Source organism: Cherax quadricarinatus, chromosome 8 (assembly GCF_038502225.1).
Source record: "Cherax quadricarinatus isolate ZL_2023a chromosome 8, ASM3850222v1, whole genome shotgun sequence".
NCBI lineage: Eukaryota > Metazoa > Arthropoda > Malacostraca > Decapoda > Parastacidae > Cherax > Cherax quadricarinatus.
This window is the reverse complement of record NC_091299.1, coordinates 8,001,968-8,026,967: the sequence shown is the minus strand read 5'-3', so window position 1 is coordinate 8,026,967 and position 25,000 is coordinate 8,001,968. Positions and strand designations below refer to the sequence as shown.

The 25,000-nt window shown below is 43.2% G+C and overlaps 1 protein-coding gene across 1 annotated transcript in view; it reads right to left on the bottom strand.

Moving 5' to 3' along the window:
* Nucleotides 1-25,000, bottom strand: part of Su(var)3-9 (Suppressor of variegation 3-9) — a 206,754-nt gene that overhangs the window by 36,838 nt on the left and 144,916 nt on the right. Inside the window, exons 9-10 of the mRNA XM_070083085.1 lie at nucleotides 21,266-21,500; nucleotides 10,373-10,485 (exon numbers count right to left, since the gene is read on the bottom strand). Coding sequence (XP_069939186.1) covers nucleotides 10,373-10,485; nucleotides 21,266-21,500 — 348 coding nt within the window. The remainder of the gene's footprint in view (nucleotides 1-10,372; nucleotides 10,486-21,265; nucleotides 21,501-25,000) is intronic.

The following is a 25,000-nucleotide window of genomic DNA, read 5'->3' as shown; positions in this document are numbered from 1 at the left end:
CCGCAGTATCTTGTATGTCGTTATCATGTCTCCCCTGACCCTTCTGTCCTCCAGTGTTGTCAGTCCGATTTCCCTTAACCTTTACTCGTACGACATTCCCTTGAGCTCTGGGACTAGCCTTGTTGCAAACCTTTGTACTTTCTCTAACTTCTTGACGTGCTTGACCAGGTGTGGGTTCCAGACTGGTGCTGCATACTCCAGTATGGGCCTAACATACACAGTGTACAGTGTCTTGAACGATTCCTTATTAAGGTATCGGAACGCTATTCTCAGGTTTGCCAGGCGCCCGTATGCTGCAGCGGTTATTTGGTTGATGAGTGCCTCCGGTGATGTGCTCGGTGTTATGGTTACCCCAAGGTCTTTCTCCCTGAGTGAGGTCTGTAGTCTTTGTCCACCTACTCTATACTCTGTCTGCGGTCTTCTTTGCCCCACCCCAATCTTCAAGACTTTGCATTTGGCTGGATTGAATTCGAGAAGCCAGTTGCTGGACCACATGTCCAGCCTCTCCAGGTCTCTTTGCAGTCCTGCCTCATCCTCGTCCGATTTAATTCTTCTCATCAACTTCACGTCATCTGCGAACAGGGACACTTCAGAGTCTATTCCTTCCATCATGTCGTTCACATATATCAAAAATAGCACTGGTCCTAGAACTGACCCCTGTGGGACCCCGCTCGTAACAGGCGCCCACTGTGATACCTCTTCACGTACCATGACTCGTTGCTGCCTCCCTGTCAGGTATTCCCTTATCCATTGCAGTGCCCTCCCTTTTACGTGCGCCTGATCCTCCAGCTTCTGCACTAATCTCTTGTGGGGAACTGTGTCAAAGGCCTTCCTGCAGTCTAGGAAAACGCAATCTACCCACCCCTCTCTCTCGTGTCTTACTTCTGTTACCTTGTCATAAAACTCCAGGAGGTTTGTGATACAAGATTTGCCTTCCATGAACCCATGCTGGTTTTCATTTATAATCTTGTTCCTTTCCAGGTGTTCGACCACTCTCCTCCTGATAATCTTCTCCATGACTTTGCACACAATACATGTCAGAGACACAGGTCTGTAGTTTAGTGCCTCGTTTCTGTTTCCTTTCTTAAATATGGGGACTACATTAGTTGTCTTCCATTTCTCAGGTAGTTGCCCAGTTTCAAGGGATGTGTTGAAGATTGTGGTTAGAGGCACGCACAGCATCTCTGCTCTTTCTCTAAGGACCCATGGGGAGATGTTGTCCGGTCCCATCGCCTTTGAGGTGTCAAGGTCACTTAAGAGCTTCTTCACCTCCTCCTCAGTTGTTCGTATGTCATCCAACACTTGTTGGTATATTCCCTCTTGATGTTCCCTTCTGTGCTGTCTTCCCACAGCCCTTCCTCTCTCTACTGTAAAAACTTCCTTAAATCTCCTGTTGAGCTCCTCACATACCTCCTGATCATTTCTTGTGAGTTCTCCACCTTCTGTCCTTAATCTGATCACCTGGTCTTTGACTGTTGCCTTCCTCTTGATGTAGCTATACAACAGTTTCGGGTCAGTCTTGATTCTCGATGCTATGTCATTCTCATACTGTCGCTGGGCCTCCCTCCTTACCTGTGCGTACTCATTCCTGGCTCTGCGACTGATCTCCCTATTTTCGTGTGTTCTCTGCCTTCTGTACTTTTTCCATTCTCTATTGCACTTTGTTTTTGCCTCCTTACACCGTCGGGTAAACCAGGGGCTCGTTCTGGTCTTCCCGTTGTTACTGTTGCCCTTGGGAATAAACCTTTCCACTGCCTCCTTGCATTTTGTTGTTACATATTCCATCATTTCATTTACTGGCTTTCCTGCCAGTTCTCTGTCCCACTGGACCTCCCGCAGGAAGTTCTTCAACCCTATGTAGTCCCCTCTTTTATAGTCAGGCTTTTCCCATTCAACTCCTGTTATTCTCTCCACTTGCAGCTCTACTATGTATTCAAAGCACAGAACCACGTGGTCGCTAGCTCCTAGGGGACTCTCATACTTGATGTCCTCAATATCTGAGCTGCCCAGGGTGAACACAAGGTCCAATCTTGCTGGTTCATCCTCCCCTCTCACTCTGGTAGTGTCCTTAACATGTTGGTGCATGAGGTTTTCCAGCACCACGTCCAACATCCTGGCTCTCCATGTTTCGGGACCCCCATGTGGCTCCAGGTTTTCCCAGTCAATCTCCCTGTGGTTGAAATCCCCCATAACCAGCAACTTTGCTCTGCTGGAGTGAGCTCTTCTTGCCACCTCAGCAAGTGTGTCCACCATTGCTCTGTTGCTCTCTTCATATTCCTCTCTTGGCCTCCTGCAGTTCTGTGGTGGGTTATAGATCACTGCAATGACCACTTTGTGTTCCCCAGACTGAAGTGTACCTGCTATGTAGTCTCTTTCTCCCGTCTCATCTATTCCTTCCATTTTCTCGAATTTCCATCTGTTTTTTACGAGCAGAGCAACCCCACCTCCCCCCCTGCCCCTTCTATCTTTCCTCATGATCTGGTATCCTGGTGGGAAGATTGCATCTGCTATTGTCTCCATGAGTTTTGTTTCTGTAACTGCTATGATGTCTGGGGACTTCTCATTGATTCTTTCTTGCCATTCCTCATGTTTATTAGTTAATCCATCTGCATTTGTGTACCAAACCTTCAACTTCTGTTCTAATACTGTAACTGTGGTGCGGGGGGTGGAAACAGAGGGATCGGTGTGTGATGGTTGGTTTGGATTGTTCAGTTGCCTTGGGGGTGTCGTGGCTGGAGTCCTTCTGCAGGTGTTTCTGGGGGGTGTGCTTGTCCTTCCATTTGATCCTGGGTTATCCTGCTCTCCTTTTTCATTTCCTCCCATTTCTCCTTTCGTTTTTGAACTCTCTCTTTCATTGTCTTCCTTTCGTCCTGTGTTCTGTCTCAGTTGAGGTACACACTCTGGAACTCCTGCTTGCCTCTCAGCCGTGCTTTCTCCTGCAGGATCATGGTTCGGGTTGATTCTGCCTTGAAAATTACTTTGAGAGGCCGATTCCTTTTCTTTGTGAACCACCCAATTCTCCGAAAATTTGCCACCTGGGTCATGTCCCCCTCGCCTATCACCTTCAAGATGTCTTCAATCACTTTTTTCTCCTCCTGCTTTCTTTCATCATAAGTTTCCCCTTTAGCTTCGTCTAGCCCATAGACAAACACTGATCTCTCCCTTTCCACCTCCTCTGTGACCCCCATTGCATCCTCTGATGTGTTTTAGTTCCTTCCCGTGGAGTGTTTTTCCTTCAGTCCCTTCCCTAGCTATGGCCCCTATCCTCCTTGGTTTCTCCTTCCTGCTCACCTGTTCCTGGCCCCCACAGGTGTCTGGTAACTTCCCTGCACATGTCCTAGTTCCTTCAATGTCTTCCAACCTCACATTTTGTCCTAGTGTGCTCCCTGTCTTTGTTTTAGCCCCATGTGGGTTTGACAGGACCTCTGCATACAGTTTAGTTTCCATGCTCCCTTCAGACCCGTTGTCTGTGTCTGATGCAGCCATTGCCGATGCCACTTCTGTAATATCTTTGTCTCTATGCTGTTTCAGATGTCTCAGCTCCTCTTCTAATCTTTATCTTGTTTCCTGCTATTGTGGCATGTTGCTTCCACCTTCTGCATTCTGCTTCTAACCTCTCTTCCATCTTCCTTGCCAGCTCCTCTAGTCTCCTTCCCCAGTCTTTCTACCTTTTTTTGAGCTCTGCTTTCAGTCCCCGATCCGTCCTTCGAGCCCCTTGTTCTTATCCTAGTTCTAGGTTCCCCCGTTGCTCCACAGAAAGAAGGGGGAGGGGAATAGATGGTTGGGGGGAGAGGGGATGGATGATTATGGGGAGGGGGAGGATGGTTATTGGAGGGGGAGAGGTAGTTGGGGGAGGTGGGTTAGATGGTTTGGGGGAGGTGGGCTTAGATGGTTTGGGGGGAGGGGTTAGATGGTGGGGTGGGGAGGGGTAGGTGGTTAGGAAGGGGGAGTACGTGGCTTGAGAGAGAGGGGATGGATGGTTATAGGGGAGGGGAGGGTGGTTATTGGAGGGGGAGGTAGTTGGGGGTGGGGGATAGGATGGTATGGGGGAGGGGTAGGTGGCTAATGGTGAGGTGGTTAGGAAGGGGAGGAGGTTAGGAGGGTGGAGGGGCACGTGTTTGTGTCAAGTGTATATGTGCTTGTGTATGTGTGTGAGCGCAGGTTTGTGTAATGGCGTGCAGGTGTACTTCACCCTTAATTGTGGTTGCAGGGGTTGAGACTCAGCCCTGGCCCCACCTCTCACTGATCGCTACTGGGTCCTCTCTCTCTGCTTCCTGAGCTTTGTCATACCTCTTCTTCTTAAAACTATGTATGGCTCCTGCCTCCACTACTTCACTTGCTAGGCTATTCCACTTGCTGACAACTCTATGACTGAAGAAATACTTCCTAACGTCCCTGTGACTCGTCTGAGTATTCAGCTTCCAGTTGTGACCCCTTGTGTGTGTGTGTGTGTGTGTGTGTGTGTGTGTGTGTGTGTGTGTGTGTGTGTGTGTGTGTGTGTGTGTGTGTGTGTGCACACGTGTGCATGTGTGTGTGCATGTACTCACCTATTTGTGGTTGCAGGGGTCGAATCATAGCTCCTGGCCCTGCCTCTTCACTGATTGCTACTAGGTCCTCTCTGCTCCCACATGAGCTTGACTGCATACTCGACTAAAACTATGTATGGTTCCCGCTCACTACTACTTCTCTAGGCTATTCCACGGCTTGACTACTTCTATGACTGAAGAAATACTTCCTAACATCCCTTTGACTCATCTGAGTCTTCAACTTCCAATTGTGACCTCTTGTGTCTGTGTCCCTTCTCTGGAACATCCCGCCTTTGTCCACCCTGCCTATTCCGCGCAGGTTTTGATATGTCGTTATCATGTCTCCCTGACCCTCCTGGCCTCCAGTGTCATCAGGCCTATTTCTCAACCTTCCTTCGTCAGGAGGGACAATCCCCGTGAGCTCTGGGACTAGTCTTGTTGCAAACCTTTGCACTTTCTCTAATTTCTTGACGGTGCTTGGACTAGGTGTGATTCCAAACTGGTGCTGCATACCCAGTATGGGCCTGACGTAAATGGTATACAGAGTCTTGAACTACTCCCTTACTGAGGTATCGAACGCTTATCCGTGAGGTTTGCCAGGCTCGCATGCTGCAGCAGTTATCTGATTGATGTGCGCCTAGAGATATGCTTGGTGTTATACTCACCCCCAGATCTTTTTCCTTGAGTGAGGTTTGCAAACTTTGGCCTTATCTAAACTATATTGTGTCTGCGGTGTCTTTTGTTCCCTTCCCCAATCTTCATGACTTTGCATTTGGCGGGGTTAAACTCAAGGAGCCAGTTGCTAGACCAGGCTTGTAGCCTGTCCAGGTCTCTTTGTAGTCCTGTGTGTGTGCATGTGTGTATTCGCCTAGTTAGTTACCATATTGTCCTAGTGCAGGTGTGTGTGTGTGTGTGTGTGTGTGTGTGTGTGTGTGTGTGTGTGTGTGTGTGTGTGTGTGTGTGTGTGTGTGTGTGTATGTATGTGTGTATGTATGTATGTGTGTATGTGTGTGTGTCGTGTGTGGGGAGGTGTGAGGGGGAGATACTGCAATCACATACAAGTAATTTTGGGTTATAAAAAGCGGAGCTTGCTACTAGGGTCTAAAGCTTCTACGAGTGTCTGCCCTTGTGTGTGTGAGGGAGGGATGGTTAGGGGGGGGGGGGGGTAAGTGGTGTGGTTGAAAGATCCGTTATACCTCTCTGTCATGTAGGCTCAAATTTAACTCAGCTATCTCTCCAAGTAATGCTACTCTCTCCACTTATTGCCCTTTCTGGATTTAAGTATCAATTATTGTGTGCGCGTGTATGTGTGCGTATGTGTGCGTGTGTGCGCATGTGTGTGTGCATGTGTGTGTGCATGTGTGTGTGCTTGTGTGTGTGTGCTTGTGTATGAGTGTGTATGTATGCGTGTGTATGTGTACTCACCTAATTGTGGTTGCAGGGGTCGAGACTCAGCTCCTGGCCCCGCCTCTTCACTGATCGCTATTGGATCCTCTCTCTCTCTGCTTCCTGAGCTTTGTCATACCTCTTCTTAAAACTATGTATGGTTCCTGCCTCCACTACTTCACTTGCTAGGCTATTCCACTTGCTGACAACTCTATGACTGAAGAAATACTTCCTAACGTCCCTGTGACTCGTCTGAGTCTTCAGCTTCCAGTTGTGACCCCTTGTCCCTGTGTCCCCTCTCTGGAACATCCTATCTCTGTCCACCTTGTCTATTCCCCGCAGTATCTTGTATGTCGTTATCATGTCTCCCCTGACCCTTCTGTCCTCCAGTGTCGTCAGTCCGATTTCCCTTAACCTTTCCTCGTACGACATTCCCTTGAGCTCTGGGACTAGCCTTGTTGCATATGTATGTGTGCATATGTATGTGTGCGTATGTATGTGTGCGTATGTATGTGTGCATATGTATGTGTGCATATGTATGTGTGCATATGTATGTGTGCATATGTATGTGTGCGTATGTATGTGTGCGTATGCATGTGTGCATATGTGTGCATATGTATGTGTGCGTATGTATGTGTGCATGTGTACTCACCTAGTTGAGGTTGCAGGGGTCGAGTCCAAGCTCCTGGCCCCGCCTCTTCACTGGTCGCTACTAGGTCACTCTCCCTGAACCCTGAGCTTTATCATATCTCTGCTTAAAGCTATGTATGGATCCTGCCTCCACTACATTGCTTCCCAAACTATTCCACTTCCTGACTACTCTGTGGCTGAAGAAATACTTCCCAACATCCCTTTGACTCATCTGACTCTTCAACTTCCAATTGTGACCCCTTGTTTCTGCATTCCCTCTCTGGAACATCCTATCTGTCCACCTTATCTATTCCTCGCAGTATTTTGTATGTCGTTATCATGTCTCCCTTAACCTTCTTTCCTTATGTGCTTGGTTAGGTATGGGTTTCAAACTGGTGCTGCATACTCCAATATAGGCCTAATGTACAGGGTCCTGAATGATTCCTTATTAAGATGGCAGAATGCTATTCCTAGGTTTGCTAGGCACCCGTATGCTTCAGCAGTTATGTGGCTGATATGTGCCTCAGGAGGTGTGCCCGGTATTATACTCACCCCAAGATCCTTTTCCTTGAGTGAGGTTTGTAGTCTCTGGCCCCCTAGACTATACTCCATCTCCAGTCTTCTTTGCCCTTCCCCCAATCTTCATGACTTTGCACTTGGTGGGATTGAACTCCAGGAGCCAGTTTCTGGATCAGCCCTGCAGCCTGTCCAGATCCCTCTGTAGTTCTTCCTGATCCTTGTCCGATTGAATTCTTTTCATCAACTTCACATTATCTGCAAACAGGGACAAAACTGAGTCTATTCTTTCTGTCAAGTCGTTCACAAACATCAGAAACAGCAACAGTCCTAGGACTGATCCCTGTGGAACCCCGCTTGTCACAGGCGCCCACTCTGACACCTCATTACGTATCATGACCCACTGCTGTCTTCCTGACAGGTATTCCCTGATCCATTGCAGTGCCTTCCCTGTTATCCCTGCCTGGTCCTCTTACTAATCACTTGTGTGGAACTGCATCAAACGCCTTCTTACAGCCCAAGAAAACGCAATCTACCCACCCCTCTCTCTCTCGTCTTACTCCTTTCACCCTGTCACAGAACTCCAGTAGGTTTGTGACACAGGATATCCTGTCTCTGAAACCGTGCTGGTTATTGTTAAGCTCATTCGTTTCTAGGTATTCCACCATTTTTCTCCTGATAATCTTTTCCATGACTTTGCATACTACATATGTCAGTGACACTGGTTTGTAGTTTAATGCTTCGTGTCTGTCTCCTTTTTTAAAAATTGGGACTACATTTGCTGTCTTCCAGCAAATGTAATGCTGTTAGTGGTACACATAGTGCCTCTGCTCCCTCTCTCAGGACACATGGAGAAATGTTATCCGGCCCCATCGCCTTTGAGGTATCTAGCTCGCTTAGCAGCCTCTTCATTTCTTTCTCAGTTGTATGCATTGTGTCCAAAACTTGATGGTGTACTCCACCTCTCTGCCTTTCTGGAGTCCATTCTGTCTCCTCAGTGAACACTTCTTTGAATCTCATGTTGAGCTCCTCACATTACTTCACAGTCATTTGCACCTGAGAAAACACACATGATGATCGTCTCTAGGCACCATGATGGTAATGCCGGTGCAGTAGTAAGGATGAATGGGAGGGTGTTGGTACCCTGGGAAGAAGTTTATATCCTTGGGGTGAAATTTGACTCCAAACTGACCATGAATAACCACGTTGTAAACCTTGCAAATAAGGCAGCCAGGAAGCTTACAGCACTTCGCCGTATTGCGACTGCTTGACAGAGTAGTGAACAGAGCAAGACGTCTCATTTCTCGCCTGGACCCATCCTGGATAGATCTGTCATTTCAGCAGAGCCTTCAACACAGGAGGGATGTTTGTGGCCTTACTGTTATGTACAAGGCCAATATTGTAAAAGTACCACACTTGGATCCACTTCGAGTACAGCAAGAAGCAAGCTTCTATATCGCAAGATGGGCAGAAAGCAGCACCTTCACTCTGGCTGTACTCTTCTCCAGAACATCACTTCATCTGAGATCTTTTATCCCCAGGATGACTCAAGTATGGAACACATTTGTACAGCATTATGACGTCAACGAGATAAAGTCAGTTGATCAGCTGAAAATGCTGGCCCACAGATGGCTTAAACTTCATCCTATTCCCTATTTGTTTGTCTCATAACAATAAAAATGCTTTCAAATGAGCTGATGTACGTAACAGCTCTTAGTTTGTCAATAAATTTAGGAATCCTTAACCTGTAAATAGCTTGTCATTAAAGCTAGGGATCCTTAACCTTGTCAAACCCTATGTAAGGAGAAAAAAAGGGGGGGGGGAGAGAGAGAGGGAGAGAGGAGAGGAGAGGAGTGAGAGGAGACAGGAGTGCGAGAATAGTGAGAGGAGAGAGGAGCGAGAGTTGGGAGAGTGGGAAGTGAGAGAGGGGAGTGAGGAGTGAAGGAGAGAGTGAGGAGTGAAGGAGAGAGTGAGGAGTGAAGGAGAGAGTGAGGAGTGAGGGAGCGAGTGAGGAGTGAGGGAGCGAGTGAGGAGTGAGGGAGCGAGTGAGGAGTGAGGGAGAGAGTGAGGAGTGAGGGAGAGAGTGAGGAGTGAGGGAGAGAGTGAGGAGTGAGGGAGAGTGAGGAGTGAGGGAGAGAGTGAGGAGTGAGGGAGAGAGTGAGGAGTGAGGGAGAGAGTGAGGAGTGAGGGAGAGAGCGAGGAGTAAGGATTGAGGAGTAAGGAGCGAGAAGTAAAGAGCGAGGAATGAGTGAAGAGTGAGGAATGAGTGAAGAGTAATGAGTGAGAGTGAGTAATGAGTGAAGAGTAAGGAATGAGTGAAGAGTGAAGAATGAGTGAAGAGTGAGCAATGAGTGAAGAGTGAGGAACGAGTGAAGAGAGAGGAATGAGTGGAGTGAGGAATGAGTGAAGAGTGAGGAATGAGTGAGGAGTGAATCAGTGAGTGTGCGTGTGTGCATGCAAGTGCGAGCACGTGTGCACATAATCTCTGTAGCCAATGCTCATCTGGCAAATCCAAGAGTAACCTTCAGGAATCTCAAGTCATCCTGGGCTCATCTTTGAATATGCATTACCAGCATGGAACCCATACTTAAAGTATGTTAAGAAAGTGAAGGGTCTTCAATTAGGCTTATCCCAGAGCTAAGGGGTTCAAGATTAGAGGATAGGGTAACAATGGAAGACAGAAGAACAAGGAGATACATGATAACATACAAAATACCAAAGAGGAATTTAAAGGGTAGACAGGCAAAGGTTGTTTAAGAGGTGAGAAACAGGAACTAGAGGGCACAGATGGAACTTAGACACAGATAAGCCACAGGGATGTAAGAAGCATATCTTCAGTTTTAGGGTTGTCTGTAAGAGGAATGACCTCAATTAAGTGGTCAAGGCAGGCTCCATACATAGTTTTAAGAGCACTTACAAGACCTGCTAGACAAGGGAGTGAATCTGGCAAGTGATAAGTTGAGTGGAGGGGCCAGGAACTAGGACATGACCTCTGAAACCCCACATGGGTGAGTACATACCCATCCCACATTAAAAACTAAGTAAATAAGATATGAAAAATTCCCTCTCAAATAATATATGTGCCTGGATTATGCAAGGAAATTTCTAAAAACGACAACACATATAACTAGACGCTATAAATGCCTAATACCTCATATACATATTACTTTTATCATTAGATTAAATATTTAACTGTACACTACCTAAGGTAGTAAGAAATTTTACCTTGTACTTTTACCTAAGAGTTTATGACTAAGATTTGTACAAATGCACTCCACAAACCATGATAGAGGTACAAAAAATAAAATACTCACAGAATGATTTATAAAGTGAGACACATTACCACACTTTGCAGCATCAATAGTGTACAAATTCTGATCACCTTTGTCATAATCAAGGTCGAACAGATAAGTGCATCCTTGAGCATCTGTGGGAGGAAAGAAAATGAAAGCTACATTCTAGTGCAATGTATGGATATGAAACATATGCAACACAAGACTGAACAATGGGGTGGGTGGGTGGGAGATGGGATGGGATTCATTCGAAAGAAAGAAAGAAAGAAAGAAAGAAAGAAAGAAAGAAAGAAAGAGAAAGAGAGAGAGAGAGAGAGAGAGAGAGAGAGAGAGAGAGAGAGAGAGAGAGAGAGAGAGAGAGAGAGAGAGAGAGAGAGAGAGAGAGAGAGAGAGAGAGAGGGGAGGAGAGAGGAGAGAGAGGAGAGAGAGAGAGGAGAGAGAGAGAGGAGAGAGAGGAGAGAGAGGAGAGAGAGGAGAGAGAGGAGAGAGAGGAGAGAGAGGAGAGAGAGAGGAGAGAGGAGAGAGAGAGAGAGAGAGAGAGAGAGAGAGAGAATTCTTGGGGTGAAATTTGACTCCAAACTAACCATGAAGAACCATGTTGTAAATCTTGCAAACAAGGCAGCCAGGAAGCTTACAGCACTTCGCCGTATCTCGCATCTGCTTGACAGTAGGGGTTGCAAGATTCTGTACGAGGCACAAGTACGCTCACACCTTGAGTATGCTCCACTTTCTTGGTTTGCCTGCCCCCCCCCCTCTCATCTGCAACTGCTTGACAGAGTGGAGAACAGAGCAAGATGTCTCATCTCTCGCCTGGACCCATCCTGGATAGATCTGTCATTTCAGCAGAGCCTTCAACACAGAAGGGATGTGGGTGGCCTTACTGCTATGTACAAGGCCACTATTGTCAAAGTACCACACTTGGATCCACTTCGAGGACAGTGTGAAACAAGCTTTTATGCCACAAGACGGGCAGAAAGCAGCAACTTCACTCTGGCTGTACCCTTCTCCAGAACATCACTCCATCTGAGATCATATATAACCAGGATGACTCAAGTATGGAACACATTCGTACAGCATAATGATGTCAACGAGATAAAGTCAGTTGATCAGATGAAAATGCTGGCCCACAGATGGATCCAACTTCATCCTGTTCCCTACTTGTATGTCTCATAACAATAAAAATGCTTTCAAATGAGCTGATGTAGGTAACAGCTGTTAGATTGTCAATAAAGCTAGGGATCCTTAACCTTGTCAAACCCTGTGTGTGTGTGTGTGTGAGAGAGAGAGAGAGAGAGAGAGAGAGAGAGAGAGAGAGAGAGAGAGAGAGAGAGAGAGAGAGAGAGAGAGAGAGAGAGAGAGAGAGAGAGAGAGAGAGAGAGAGAGAGAGAGAGAGAAAGAGAGAAAGAGAGAAAGAGAGAAAGAGAGAAAGAGAGAAAGAGAGAAAGAGAGAAAGAGAGAAAGAGAGAGAGAAAGAGAGAAAGAAAGAGAGAAAGAAAGAGAGAAAGAGAGAAAGAAAGAGAGAAAGAGAGAAAGAGAGAAAGAGAGAAAGAGAGAGAGAAAGAGAAAGAAAGAGAGAGAAAGAGAGAAAGAGAGAGAGAGAGAGAGAGAGAGAGAGAGAGAGAGAGAGAGAGAGAGAGAGAGAGAGAGAGAGAGAGAGAGAATGAATTATGGGAGAAAGTTGCAAAATTTATAACAGCACTTTGAACTACATGGCCAATCAAAACTTTAAACAACAATTAAAAAAAAAATCTTTGATGGCCATCTCCTGCGAAGATAGGATGACAAACACAAAATACACTCACCATTATTCATTAATTTGCTGTCTTTTCATAAGTGTACTGACATCACAATTTAGATCATCTTCCGACTGCAACATCTACACCCCTCCTTCAGAGTGCAGGCACTACCATTCCCATAGTTCATAAACACTCAATACAAAATATATTTTCTTAAGAAGGGTATACAATACTGAGAGGTTGATGAGTAAGACACAACACTTTTGCAGCTTCACTAACAAATACACCTACCATCCGACTTACGACCTGCTCGACTTACGACCACTCGACTTACAACCGTGTTTTTTATGCCAAATTTCTGGGAAATAAACAACTATTTGTGTTGTACACAGTGTTTATCCTAAACCTTACAGTATAAAATACAGTACTAACAACATAAAAAGTAAAGTAAAACATGAAATACCAAAATAAAACAATAAAATAAAGTCATTACAAAAATGTTTTGTTGATATTCAGTAGGTGGCCCGGTGGTCTGGTGGCCAAAGCTCCCGCTTCACACACGGAGGGCCCGGGTTCGATTCCCGGCGGGTGGAAATTCCGACACGTTTCCTTACACCTATTGTCCTGTTCACCTAGCAGCAAATAGGTACCTGGGTGTTAGTCGACTGGTGTGGGTCGCATCCTGGGGGACAAGATTAAGGACCCCAATGGAAATAAGTTAGACAGTCCTCGATGACGCACTGACTTTCTTTGGTTATCCTGGGTGGCTAACCCTCCGGGGTTAAAAATCCGAACGAAATCTAAAGTTTGACTTACGACCATTTCGACTTAAGACCGGTTTCTCGGAACCGAACTCGGTCGTAAGTCGGATGGTAGGTGTAGTTTCACCTGCACTGCAAGCTTCAATTAAATACAGAGGTCACTCCTTGAGACAGTGGCAGTGGGGATGTAGTTAGAGGTGATCAGTCCCTTAGTCTTGATGGAAGACGCAGTCACTTAGCCTATAGCAGAGGCATGAGGCCACAGACTTATTGCAAACAACTTTCACTATTAAAAAAAGTATAGTAGAACCCCTGTATCCACAGATTCAGTTTCCACTGTTTCAGTTATCCATGGTTTACCTTGGTGTGAAAATAACCCTTTATTTTGCTTAACCCTTAAATGGTCCAAACAGATCGACGTTGAAATTCGTAGCGCTCCAAAAGTAGATCTACTTTTTTTTTACATATTTTCAAATATAACAAAAAAAAAAAATGTAGGTAAAAGTTTTTTTTACACGTTTTCAAATGTGAAACAAAAAAGATCTACATTTTTTTACATACTTTCAGATGTTGAAAAAACGTATATATACGTTTGGACCATTTAAGGGTTAATAATGGTACCTGAGTGCAAAAGTAGTGATGGTGGCAGTTCTTCAAAGCCTAAAAGAAGTCATGAAGTGCTTTCCATCAGTGAAAAAGTGCTAATTCTCTACCTACTGTGAGTAATTTATCAATTAGATATTACCACGAGCAGGTATGTAAATGAAAAACACTTACGTATAGGGTTCACTACTATCTGCAGTTTTGGGCATAATACACAGTTGGTCTTGGAATGTATTCCCATGTGGATATGGGAGGACTACTGTATAATCAACAGGAAGATTCTCTCTTCCCAGTTTTGTTGAACTGACATTTTTTTTTTTTTCAACAAGTCGGCCGTCTCCCACCGAGGCAGGGTGACCCAAAAAAGAAAGAAAATCCCCAAAAAGAAAATACAGTGGACCCCCGGTTAACGAACTTTTTTTCATTCCAGTAGTATGTTCAGGTGCCAGTACTGACCAAATTTTTTCCCATAAGGAATATTGTGAAGTAGATTAGTCAATTTCAGACCTCAAACACACACACGCATAAACGACTTATGATAAATACACTTACATAATTGGTCGCATTTGGAGGTGATCGTTATGCGGGGGTCCACTGTACTTTCATCATCATTCAACACTTTCACCTCACTCACACATAATCACTGTTTTTGCAAAGGTGCTCAGAATACAACAGTTTAGAAGCATATACATATAAAGATACACAACATATCCCTCCAAACTGCTAATATCCCGAACCCCTCCTTTAAAGTGCAGGCATTGTACTTCCCATTTCCAGGACTCAAGTCCGGCTATATAAAAATAACCGGTTTCCCTGAATCCCTTCACTAAATATTACCCTGCTCACACTCCAACAGATTGTCAGGTCCCAAATATCATTAGTCTCCATTCACTCCTATCGAACAAGCTCATGCACGCCTGCTGGAAATCCAAGCCCCTCGCCCACAAAACCTCCCTTACCCCTTCCTTCCAACCTTTTCGAGGACGACCCCTACTCCGGCTTCCTTCTATAGATTTAAATGCTCTCCATGTCATTCTACTGTGATCCATTCTCTCTAAATGACCAAACCACCTCAACAACCCCTCTTCAGCCCTCTGACTAATACTTTTATTAACTCCACACCTTCTCCTAATTTCCACACTCCGAATTTTCTGCATAATATTTACACCACACATTGCCCTTAGACAGGACATCTCCACTGCCTCCGACCGCCTCCTCGCTGCTGCATTCACAACCCAAGCTTCACACCCATATAAGAGTGTTGGTACTACTATACTTTCATACATTCCCTTCTTTGCCTCCATAGATAACGTTTTTGACTCCACATATACCTCAACGCACCACTCACCTTTTTCCCTCATCAATTCTATGATTAACCTCATCCTTCATAAATCCATCCGCGACATTCGCAACTCCCAAGTATCTGAAAATATTCACTTCTTCCATACTCATCCTCCCCAATTTGATATCCAATTTTTCTTTATCTAAATCATTTGATACCCTCATCACCTTACTCTTTTCTGTGTTCACTTTCAACTTTCTACCTTTACACACACTCCCAAACTCATCCACTAACCTTTGCAATTTTTCTTTAGAATCTCCCATAAGCACAGTATCATCAGCAAAAAGTAACTGTGTCAATTCCCATTTTGTATCTGATTCCCCATAATTTAATCCCGCCCCTCTCCTGAACACCCTAGCATTTACTTCTTTTTATTTATAACATTTATTTACACTATATCCATAAACAGTGTGAAAAATGTTCAAATGTCCTACATTGCCTGCTCACCCATAACATCTCCATGTTGCTATATCTCACTTTTTTCTAGTATACTAGTCTCTGGCCTTATGCCTTCTAACCCTTTCAGGGTCCGTCCCTTAGATATATGGCTTTGAAGCCAGGGTCCAAGCTGTAGATCTATGCCAAAATTCTAGCAGCTGCAGATTTAGAGCGAGAAGGCCGATAGGCCTACATCTAAGAGAATGGGTCTGCGTGGTCAGTGTGCGCAGTAAACAAAAAAAAAAAAAAACGGGGCACCCACACTGCAATGTGGGAACGCCATCTCGGTACGCTTTGTTCATCATGCCTAGCGGCAAGGAACCTCTCACTCCCCAGCGAATTCTGACTCTCCTCTTCCCAAGTTGCATCTCTAACTCTAATGGAAGTGGATCTGCACCATATGGTACAATGGTACCATATGGTACAATGGTACCATATGGTACAATGGCACTATATGGTATAATGGTACCATATGGCATATTGGTACAATGTACCATATTGTACAGGGACCCTAATGGAAGTAAGTCACTTTGATTTTTTGGGGTTATCCTAGGTTCTCCACACATATGCTGCTATAATTGATAATCTATGTAACTATAGTTGTGTATACCTGAATAAACTTACTTATGACGCCACATGTGCTCGAGTAAGTTTATTCAAGTATACACAAATACAGTTACTTAAATTATCATAAATAGCAGCAAATGTGTAAAGATCCTAGGATAACCCAAAAAAGTGAGAGTGACTATTTCCATTGTGGTCCCTGTATCTGTACTATATGGTACAGATACAAGTATCTGGGGAATCAAATTCAAAATGGGAATTGACACAGTTACTTTTTGCTGATGATACTGTGCTTATGGGAGATTCTAAAGAAAAATTGCAAAGGTTAGTGGATGAGTTTGGGAATGTGTGTAAAGGTAGAAAGTTGAAAGTGAACATAGAAAAGAGTAAGGTGATGAGGGTGTCAAATGATTTAGATAAAGAAAAATTGGATATCAAATTGGGGAGGAGGAGTATGGAAGAAGTGAATGTTTTCAGATACTTGGGAGTTGACGTGTCGGCGGATGGATTTATGAAGGATGAGGTTAATCATAGAATTGATGAGGGAAAAAAGGTGAGTGGTGCGTTGAGGTATATGTGGAGTCAAAAACGTTATCTATGGAGGCAAAGAAGGGAATGTATGAAAGTATAGTAGTACCAACACTCTTATATGGGTGTGAAGCTTGGGTGGTAAATGCAGCAGCGAGAGACGGTTGGAGGCAGCGGAGATGTCCTGTCTAAGGGCAATGTGTGTAAATATTATGCAAAAAATTCGGAGTGTGGAAATTAGGAGAAGGTGTGGAGTTAATAAAAGTATTAGTCAGAGGGCAGAAGAGGGGTTGTTGAGGTGGTTTGGTCATTTAGAGAGAATGGATCACAGTAGAATGACATGGAAAGCATATAAATCTATAGGGGAAGGAAGGCAGGGGTCGGGGTCTCCTAAAGGGTTGGAGAGAGGGGGTAAAGGAGGTTTTGTGGGTAAGGGGGCTTGGATTTCCAGCAAGCGTAGCGGTGCGTGTTAGATAGGAGTGAATGGAGACGAATGGTACTTGGGACCTGATTGATCTGTTGGAGTGTGAGCAGGGTAATATTTAGTGAAGGGATTCAGGGAAACCGGTTATTTCATATAGTCGGACTTGAGTCCTGGAAATGGGAAGTACAATGCCTGCACTTTAAAGGAGGTTTGGGATATTGGCAGTTTGGAGGGATATGTTGTGTATCTTTATATGTGTATGCTTCTAGACTGTTGTATTCTGAGCACCTCTGCAAAAACAGTGATAATGTGCGAGTGTGGTGAAAGTGTTGAATGATGATGAAAGTATTTTCTTTTGGGGATTTTCTTTTCTTTTTGGGTCACCCTGCCTCGGTGGGAGACGGCCGACTTGTTGAAAAAAAAAAAAAAAAAAAAAAAAAAACAAGTATCCTATACCATATGCAATTCCAAGGGGAATGAGTACTTCCAGTGGCCCTACACCTGGAACAGACAGTGAAAGTGACGATGATGTGGCTACAATTGGGATGGTTAGACCACACGTGTCAGTAGGTGGTGGTGGTGGTGGTGCCACGAGTGTGCAGCATGCAGCACTAGTCCAGACTGGGAGTGAGTCTGGGACCCAAGCCGCTAACTCAGCAGTTCCAGGACAAAGCGCATCGTCATCCACCAGTGGAAGATGACTGTGGCTGAAATGTATTTTTTTTTTTTGCAACAATAATGCTTATGCCTTATGTTTATAAGCATAATATAAAAACATACTGGTCCACAGATGACTAAGACACCACTGTGCATGACACCTTGTTTCAAAGACTTTCAGAGACTGTAGCAGTTCTAGGAACATGTCCAATGACTGTACATATGTAAATATATAATAGAACATTACTAATATACAACATTTTTGCATGTTTTTTGTTGTAAACAATTACTGTAAACAAAATAATGATGAAAAGATTAGTGCAGTTATAGTGTTGAATACAATGAGTGTACATATATACATTATGCATTATACTGGAAAAATATCTAACCCCTTGACTGTCACAACCCCCAATCCTGAGGTGTCTCCTGGTGTCGCAAAATAAAATTATCTTATGAAATAATAGAGAATCTTTTCCTGATTGTAATGACACCAAAAAACACGAAAATTGATGGAAAACTAACAGAATTACGCTCTCACGAAGTTAGTGACCTTGGTGATATTTACAAATCGGCCATTTCGCCCACTTTGAGCCCTATTTTCGGCTAATTCCATTGTTCCAGTCGACCAAACTCATAGCTATTTCTTTAGAACTCAGTTTTTTGTATCGATTGAGTACAAGACTCTGCCCATTTACTAATTTCAACTACCCAATAATGTGGTCAGAAATTTGCAATTTGGCCAATTTCACAAAAATTAAGAAATGTGACAATTTCAAAATAAGGTCCAGAATGAACAATGCAGACATTCCTGGCTCTAAAATTATATTTTCTTTGTTCATCAGTCACGTCTCCAGGCCCCTCTGATATTACTCTTGCTTTCTATTTTGAATTTTTATTCAAACAAAAAAATAGAAGATTTACTGTTATGCAGACTACTGCAATACTGTAATAATTGTACAAATAATGTCAAGCCATTCATGACTGCATATTAGAATGGCTAGTTGGACATTTATTGGATAATGACATCATTTGTTTACTTTTGAACATTGGCAAAAATCAAACACTTCCCCTACTTTGAGCTCTATTTCCAGGTTCTTTTTATAGTAAAACCAATCAAAATCACCTTTATTTCTATAATATGTTTTCCATTCTATCAAATGAGACCAAGAAAACGAGAATACAACCATAAATACTATACAAAAATAGACCACAAAGTCAGCATTTTAATTAAAAGAAAAAAAAAAATAAAGGTCGGAGTTATTTTTCTCATTATGCACTGCGTGCTCCAGGATTTTTTTTTATATGGTGCACACTGATCACACAGACCCATTCTGTGTGGCCTACCAGCTTTCTCCTGCTTGATTTGAAGCCGCTAGATTTATGAATATATATACGTCAAACACAGTACCTCGTAAGACGTAGATATACGGCCGAAACAGTCAAAGGGTTAATTCTGTAATTTTTTTTTTTTTCAAAATTTCTTGGACCCTGGCTGCCACTCTGAGATTTGGCCTCTGGACCTTGTGTGGCATGCAAAGAGTACGTAACCTTTATTCGGCGCATGGACACACCCTCATTTACAGGCTATCTCCCCCAACCAGCGAACCAGGTTGCTAAGAGTTGGTGATGGGGCCCCATCGTTCAACTAGTGACCAGGTTCTAGCCAATAAGAAGGTGGGATTGGCAATCGCAGAGGTTATGTGGATACCGCTCTCCTGTCTGCCCTTGTCATTCCCATTCTAGAGCTGGTTGAAGCACGGTCTGCTATCTTGTGGCTTCTATTTCTGCTTTGCTTACTGTGGAGTGCACTATAATTATCTCTGTACATAGTGTACATATTGCTGTTATAAATTGGTGAAGGATAATATAAGTCTAAACTTTTTCTACTGTGTTTATTTGCTCCCATTACACCCGGGGTAACAGGCCATTTGGAATCCTGGGTTGTAATACCTTGAAAGGGTTAAGAAAGTATAGAACAGTTATACACAGTGGTAATTTCCCTTTTGTTTAAAGGGAGTGTGTTGACAAATTTTGGACCCTTTATATTTAATCTACTTATTAGAACACTGCTTTTCATTGGGGTATTTTCCAGCATCTTTCAAACTACTAGCTTTCATAAAAAGTAATTTCTGTGTACCAAGCTAGAAGTAGTCCCTCAGGTATTTTACAGGTTTTGAGTGGTACTGTCTTAAACCTCTAGCAGGCCTTAAAGAGCATATTAGACTGGAGTGAGTACAGACACGTTGCTTTTAGGATCTGGCGAGCTACTGTGGTGTGAGCAAGGCAACATTTATAGAAAGATTCAGGAAAACTCGTTAACCGGTTAGTTAACAGGGGTTAGTCTACTGATTACACAAAGGGTTATTGAAGCTACACGTAACCTATTCACCACCGGTCAAGGATACATTTAGTCCTAAAGTAGGAATTAAAGTAAACAGCCTCTGGTCTTTGAGGTGAGAAGTACATTGCCTGCACTCTTGGGGTTTCTGGCAGACACTGCAACACAATGGCATCTTGGTACAGAAGAGAAAACACCTTGGACAACTTTTTCAAGTGAGAATTGTTTGATCTGAAAAGGACGTGATCTCTCAGTGGCTACATTCTCACTACTACTACTCTGCACCTCTCCTTCGGACAGTATTTAAGTCTCAACACTGTCGCTTGATCTTCAGTTAGTTCCAGACTTTGAAACAGAACTTCTCCAGGCTGAGGGACTGACAACCTCAAATCTACGACTTCAAGGGTGATGGACTGATTACATCGTCTTCACATCTCTACTGCTCCTGACTACTTTCTGTACTCGACTGAAGAAGCCTACTGTGTAGGCGAAACGTTTCGGAATAAAGTTGCCTATGTGTCTTACCTACCAACTCTTGGGGTTACCCTATCTTAGTGTGAAATTGCACGCGGTAAAACAATTGTGGTGTTTTCTTTCTTGCGTATTATTTCTTTCTCACACTGACAAAGAAAATAAAGAAATTACCACTTATTTCTGTGGAGAAACAATAATATCTGGTAAGAATTTTCTCCAAATTCCCAAATAAATTATTATGCTTGGGTACACTTCAGTGCTTATTGAGAGAAAGTTAGAATATTAGTCCAATCAAAAATCCAGTACTAGAAAATTAATTACAGTATTATCATTAGTTCTCCATGGGGTATTGGAGAAGAGTCCTTCCTTCATAAGCCATGCGTGTTGTAAAAGGCAACTAAGATATTGGGAATAAGGGGCTATAACCCCTTCTCCTGTATAAATTACTAAATGTACAAAAGAAGAATGCCAGGAGCAAGGGGAAAGTAACCCCTTCTGTATAAATTACTAAAGTTAAAAAGAGAAATGTTCGCTTTTTTTCTTTTTGGGTCACCCTGCCTCGGTGGGATGCGGCTGGCTTGTTAAAAAAAAAAAAAAAAAACTTTTGTTTCCTCTTTTTCAAGTCGCCTTGCCTCAGCGGGAGACGGCTGTTACATTAAAAAAATTAGTCTATCAAAGGCATTAATATCATAGTTTTCAGACTTAACCCTTAAACTGTCCAAATGTAGATCTATGTTTTTTCAACACTCGAAAGTATGTAAAAAAAAGTAGAGTTTTTTTTTTTTTTTTTACATTTGAAAACATGTAAAAAAAACTTTGATCTTCTTTTTTTTTGGTTATATTTGAAAATATGTAAAAAAACGTAATCTACTTTTGGAGCACTACGCATATGAACATAGATCTGTTTGGACAGTTTAAGGGTTAAGCAGTATGGCCAATGGGTGAATGGTACAAGCAGTTTTCCAATGGTAGCTAGAGAACTTAAAATGGCAATAAATTTTGAAACATACATAAACAGACAAGGTGAAAAATGATACTTAATCACTTACCATAAATCTTGCCCCGGCGCTCTGCCTCTTCAGAGGTGATGATTTCTCCAACATATTCTGTGACTAGGGAATCCTTTTTTATATTTTCCATTGCTTTAACCCCCCAACCTCGTCCATTGGTAGTGCGGAAGATAGACAGACCCACATTCCTTCCCTTCTGCACTACTCGGTTCAAGCAACTAGGGCCACATTTACATCGCTTATTACATTCATAAATGGGAGTTCCCAATGATACCTGAAAGAAGAAGTATGTAAGCATTTGCCTAAGATTTTTCAAAAGCAGAGTTGCAGAAAGGAACATACTACATTATAAATAAAATCAATGAATAAAGTGTCTTGGGGATAAGTTCCTGAAAATCAGCACCTTATGGAAATTAGCAGAAAGGTGTACATAGTACTGTAGTAATTGCTTATGCCATGTATTAGTATAAATGTTATGTTTGACACTATTTGTGCTCTCACGTGACTGATAGAAATGTCAGTTTTTTCTTTTGTATAGATTACAATGAAGCTGGAATGAAGAAACAATTAGAAGTCTCCATATATTGATAAGCTTGCATAACAAGCAAACTAGCAAGAAAGCAAATCCGTTAGGAGCAGGTCACAGCCAAATCAGCTGTTGAAGAGGAGACTAGCATTGTCAACAATATTTGCAACAAAGAGTGCCAGAGAGAATAAGAGAAACACACAAACATGGGACAGAATGAAATAGGGAAGCCAAAGCCACCCAACTTTTGCAGGATTAACTAAGGCAGCTTCAGTGTTTCCAAGTATTTAGCAATAAGCTGTTGCCCAGCATGAACACAACCATCAGATGACAAACCGAAGTGCATCATTACATGATACCCATTATTTTTAGATGAGGTGCACCATGACATGATACCCACTACTTATCACATGATCCCACTACTTGTAGAGCCAACTACCCCCTTTGATTTTATCAAATGTCTCCACCCACTTTTTGTATTAGGGCTGAAGAAGCCACTAAAGTACACACATTTCTTTTAATAAATGTCATAACTGTAGATATGTGTTCTTCCACATCTTGTTGGTATCATTATATCCTGTAAACCACTTAAAACATACGTAGGAGCAATACTAACAAGTCAACAGTGTTATAAAAGAAAGGATCCCACACTAGTCTCTCCAATACTAACACTGGTGCCAGCACTACCAACATCAGCTGATATAAGTGAAATTATTTTCTTAATTATTGTAATTGTAATATTTTTATTTTATATATAACCATATGCACATCACCACCACCTTCTCACTGCAGCATTTACAACCCAAGCTTCACACCCATATAAGAGTATTGGTACCACTATACTTTCATGCATTCCCTTCTCTGCCTTTATAGATAATGTGTTTTGTCTCCAGATATACCTCACTGCACCACTCACCTTTTTTTCCTTCATTAATTCTATGGTTAACCTCATCCTTCATACATCCATCCGCTGACACGTCAACTCCCAAATATCTGAAAACATTCACAGGAGGAGGAGTATGGAAGAAGTGAATGTTTTCAGATATTTGGGAGTTGACATGTCAGCAGATGGATGTATGAAGGATGACGTTAACCATAGAATTGATGAAGGAAAAAAGGTGAGTGGTGCATTGAGGTATATGTGGAGACAAAACACATTATCTATGGAAGCAAAGAAGGAAACGTATGAAAGTACGTATAGTGGTACCAACACTCTTACATGGGTATGAAGCTTGGGTTGCAAATGCTGCAGCAAGGAGGCGGTGGACATGCCCTGTCTAAGGGCAACGTGTGGTGTAAATATTATACAGAGAATTCGGAGTGTGGAAATTAGGAGAAGGTGTGGAGTTACTAATAGTATTAGTCAGAGGGCTGAAGAGGGGTTGTTGAGGTGGTTTGGTCATTTAGAGAGAATAGATCAAAGTAGAATGACATAGAGAGCATATAAATCTGTAGGGGAAGGAAGGTGGTGTAGGGGTCGGCCTCGAAAAGGTTGGAGGGAGGGGTTAAAGGAGGTTTTGTTGGCGAGGAGCTTGGATTTCCAGCAAACATGCATGAGTGTGTTAGGAGTGAATGGAGACGAATGGTATTTGGGACCTGACGAGCTGTTGGAATGTAAGCAGGGTAATACAGTGGACCCCCGGTTTACGACATTATTTCATTCCAGAAGTATGTTCAGGTGCCAGTACTGACCGAATTTGTTCCCATAAGGAATATTGTGAATTAGATTAGTCCATTTCAGACCCCCAAACATACACATACAAACGCACTTACATAAATACATGTACACTTACATAATTGGTCGCATTGGGAGCTGATCGTAAACCAGGGGTCCACTGTATTTAGTGAAGGGATTCAGGGAAACCGGCTATTTTTATATAGCAGGACTGGAGTACTGGAAATGGAAAGTACAATGTATGCACTTTAAAGGAGGGGTTTGGGATATTGGCAGTTTTGAGGGATACTTTGTGTATCTTTATACGTATATGCTTCTAAACTGTGCGTTCTGGGCACCTCTGCAAAAACAGTGATTATGTATGTGTGAGGTGAAAGTGTTGAATGATGATGAAAGTATTTTCTTTTTGGGGATTTTCTTTCTTTGTTGGTCACCCTGCCTTGGTGGGAGACGGCCTGGTTCCAAATCTGCACACTGCTGTATCACGTACTGGGGGAAAAAAAAAAAAAAAAGTGAAAAGCAGGGGTGCAGTGGGCACTATAACAGAGCATTGTATCAATATCTGTGTCCCCAGATTATTCAGCATCTTACCAGAGGATATCAGAAACTACTGGGACAAGTGTAGAAGTCTTCAAGAGGAAACTGATAAAGTGTCTTCACCAAGTGCCAGACCAACCAGGTTATGATGGATATGTGGGGCAGCATGAGTCACACAACCCAACTTTTGAACCTTGGATTAAGAGCTGCCACCATAAGCAACAGCCTGGTTGACCAGGCTAGCACCAAACAAGCCTGGTCCATGGCCAGGCTCCTGGAGTGGAAAGACTCTTGGAACTGATCAGAAGTATATATCAAAGGTTAACATGGATTTGTATACAGTAAACCCTCTTAACTTTCGTTTTTCTTTTTGGCTTTTTTTCTTTTTCAGGCCACCCTGCCTTGGTGGGATATGGCCGGTTTGTTCTGTGTGTGTGTGTGTACTCACCTATTTGTGGTTGCAGGGGTCGAGTCATAGCTCCTGGCCCCGCCTCTTCACTGATTGCTACTAGGTCCTCTCTCTCTCCCTGCTCCATGAGCTTTATCATACCTCGCCTTAAAACTTTGTATGGTTCCTGCCTCCACTACTTCACTTTCTAGGCTATTCCACGGCTTGACTACTCTATGACTGAAGAAATACTTCCTAGCATCCCTTTGATTCATCTGAGTCTTCAACTTCCAATTGTGACCTCTTGTGTCTGTGTCCCATCTCTGGAACATCCCGTCTTTGTCCACCTCGTCTATTCCGCGCAGTATTTTATATGTCGTTATCATGTCTCCCCTGACCCTCCTGTCCTCAGGCCGATTTCCCTCAACCTTTCTTCGTAGGATAATCCCCGTAGCTCTGGGACTAGTCTTGTTGCAAACCTTTGCACTTTCTCTAATTTCTTGACGTGCTTGACTAGGTGTGGATTCCAAACTGGTGCTGCATACTCCAGTATGGGCCTGAAGTAAATGGTATACAGAGTCTTTAACGAATCCTTACTGAGGTATCGGAACGCTATCCATAGGTTTGCCAGGCACCCGTATGCTGCAG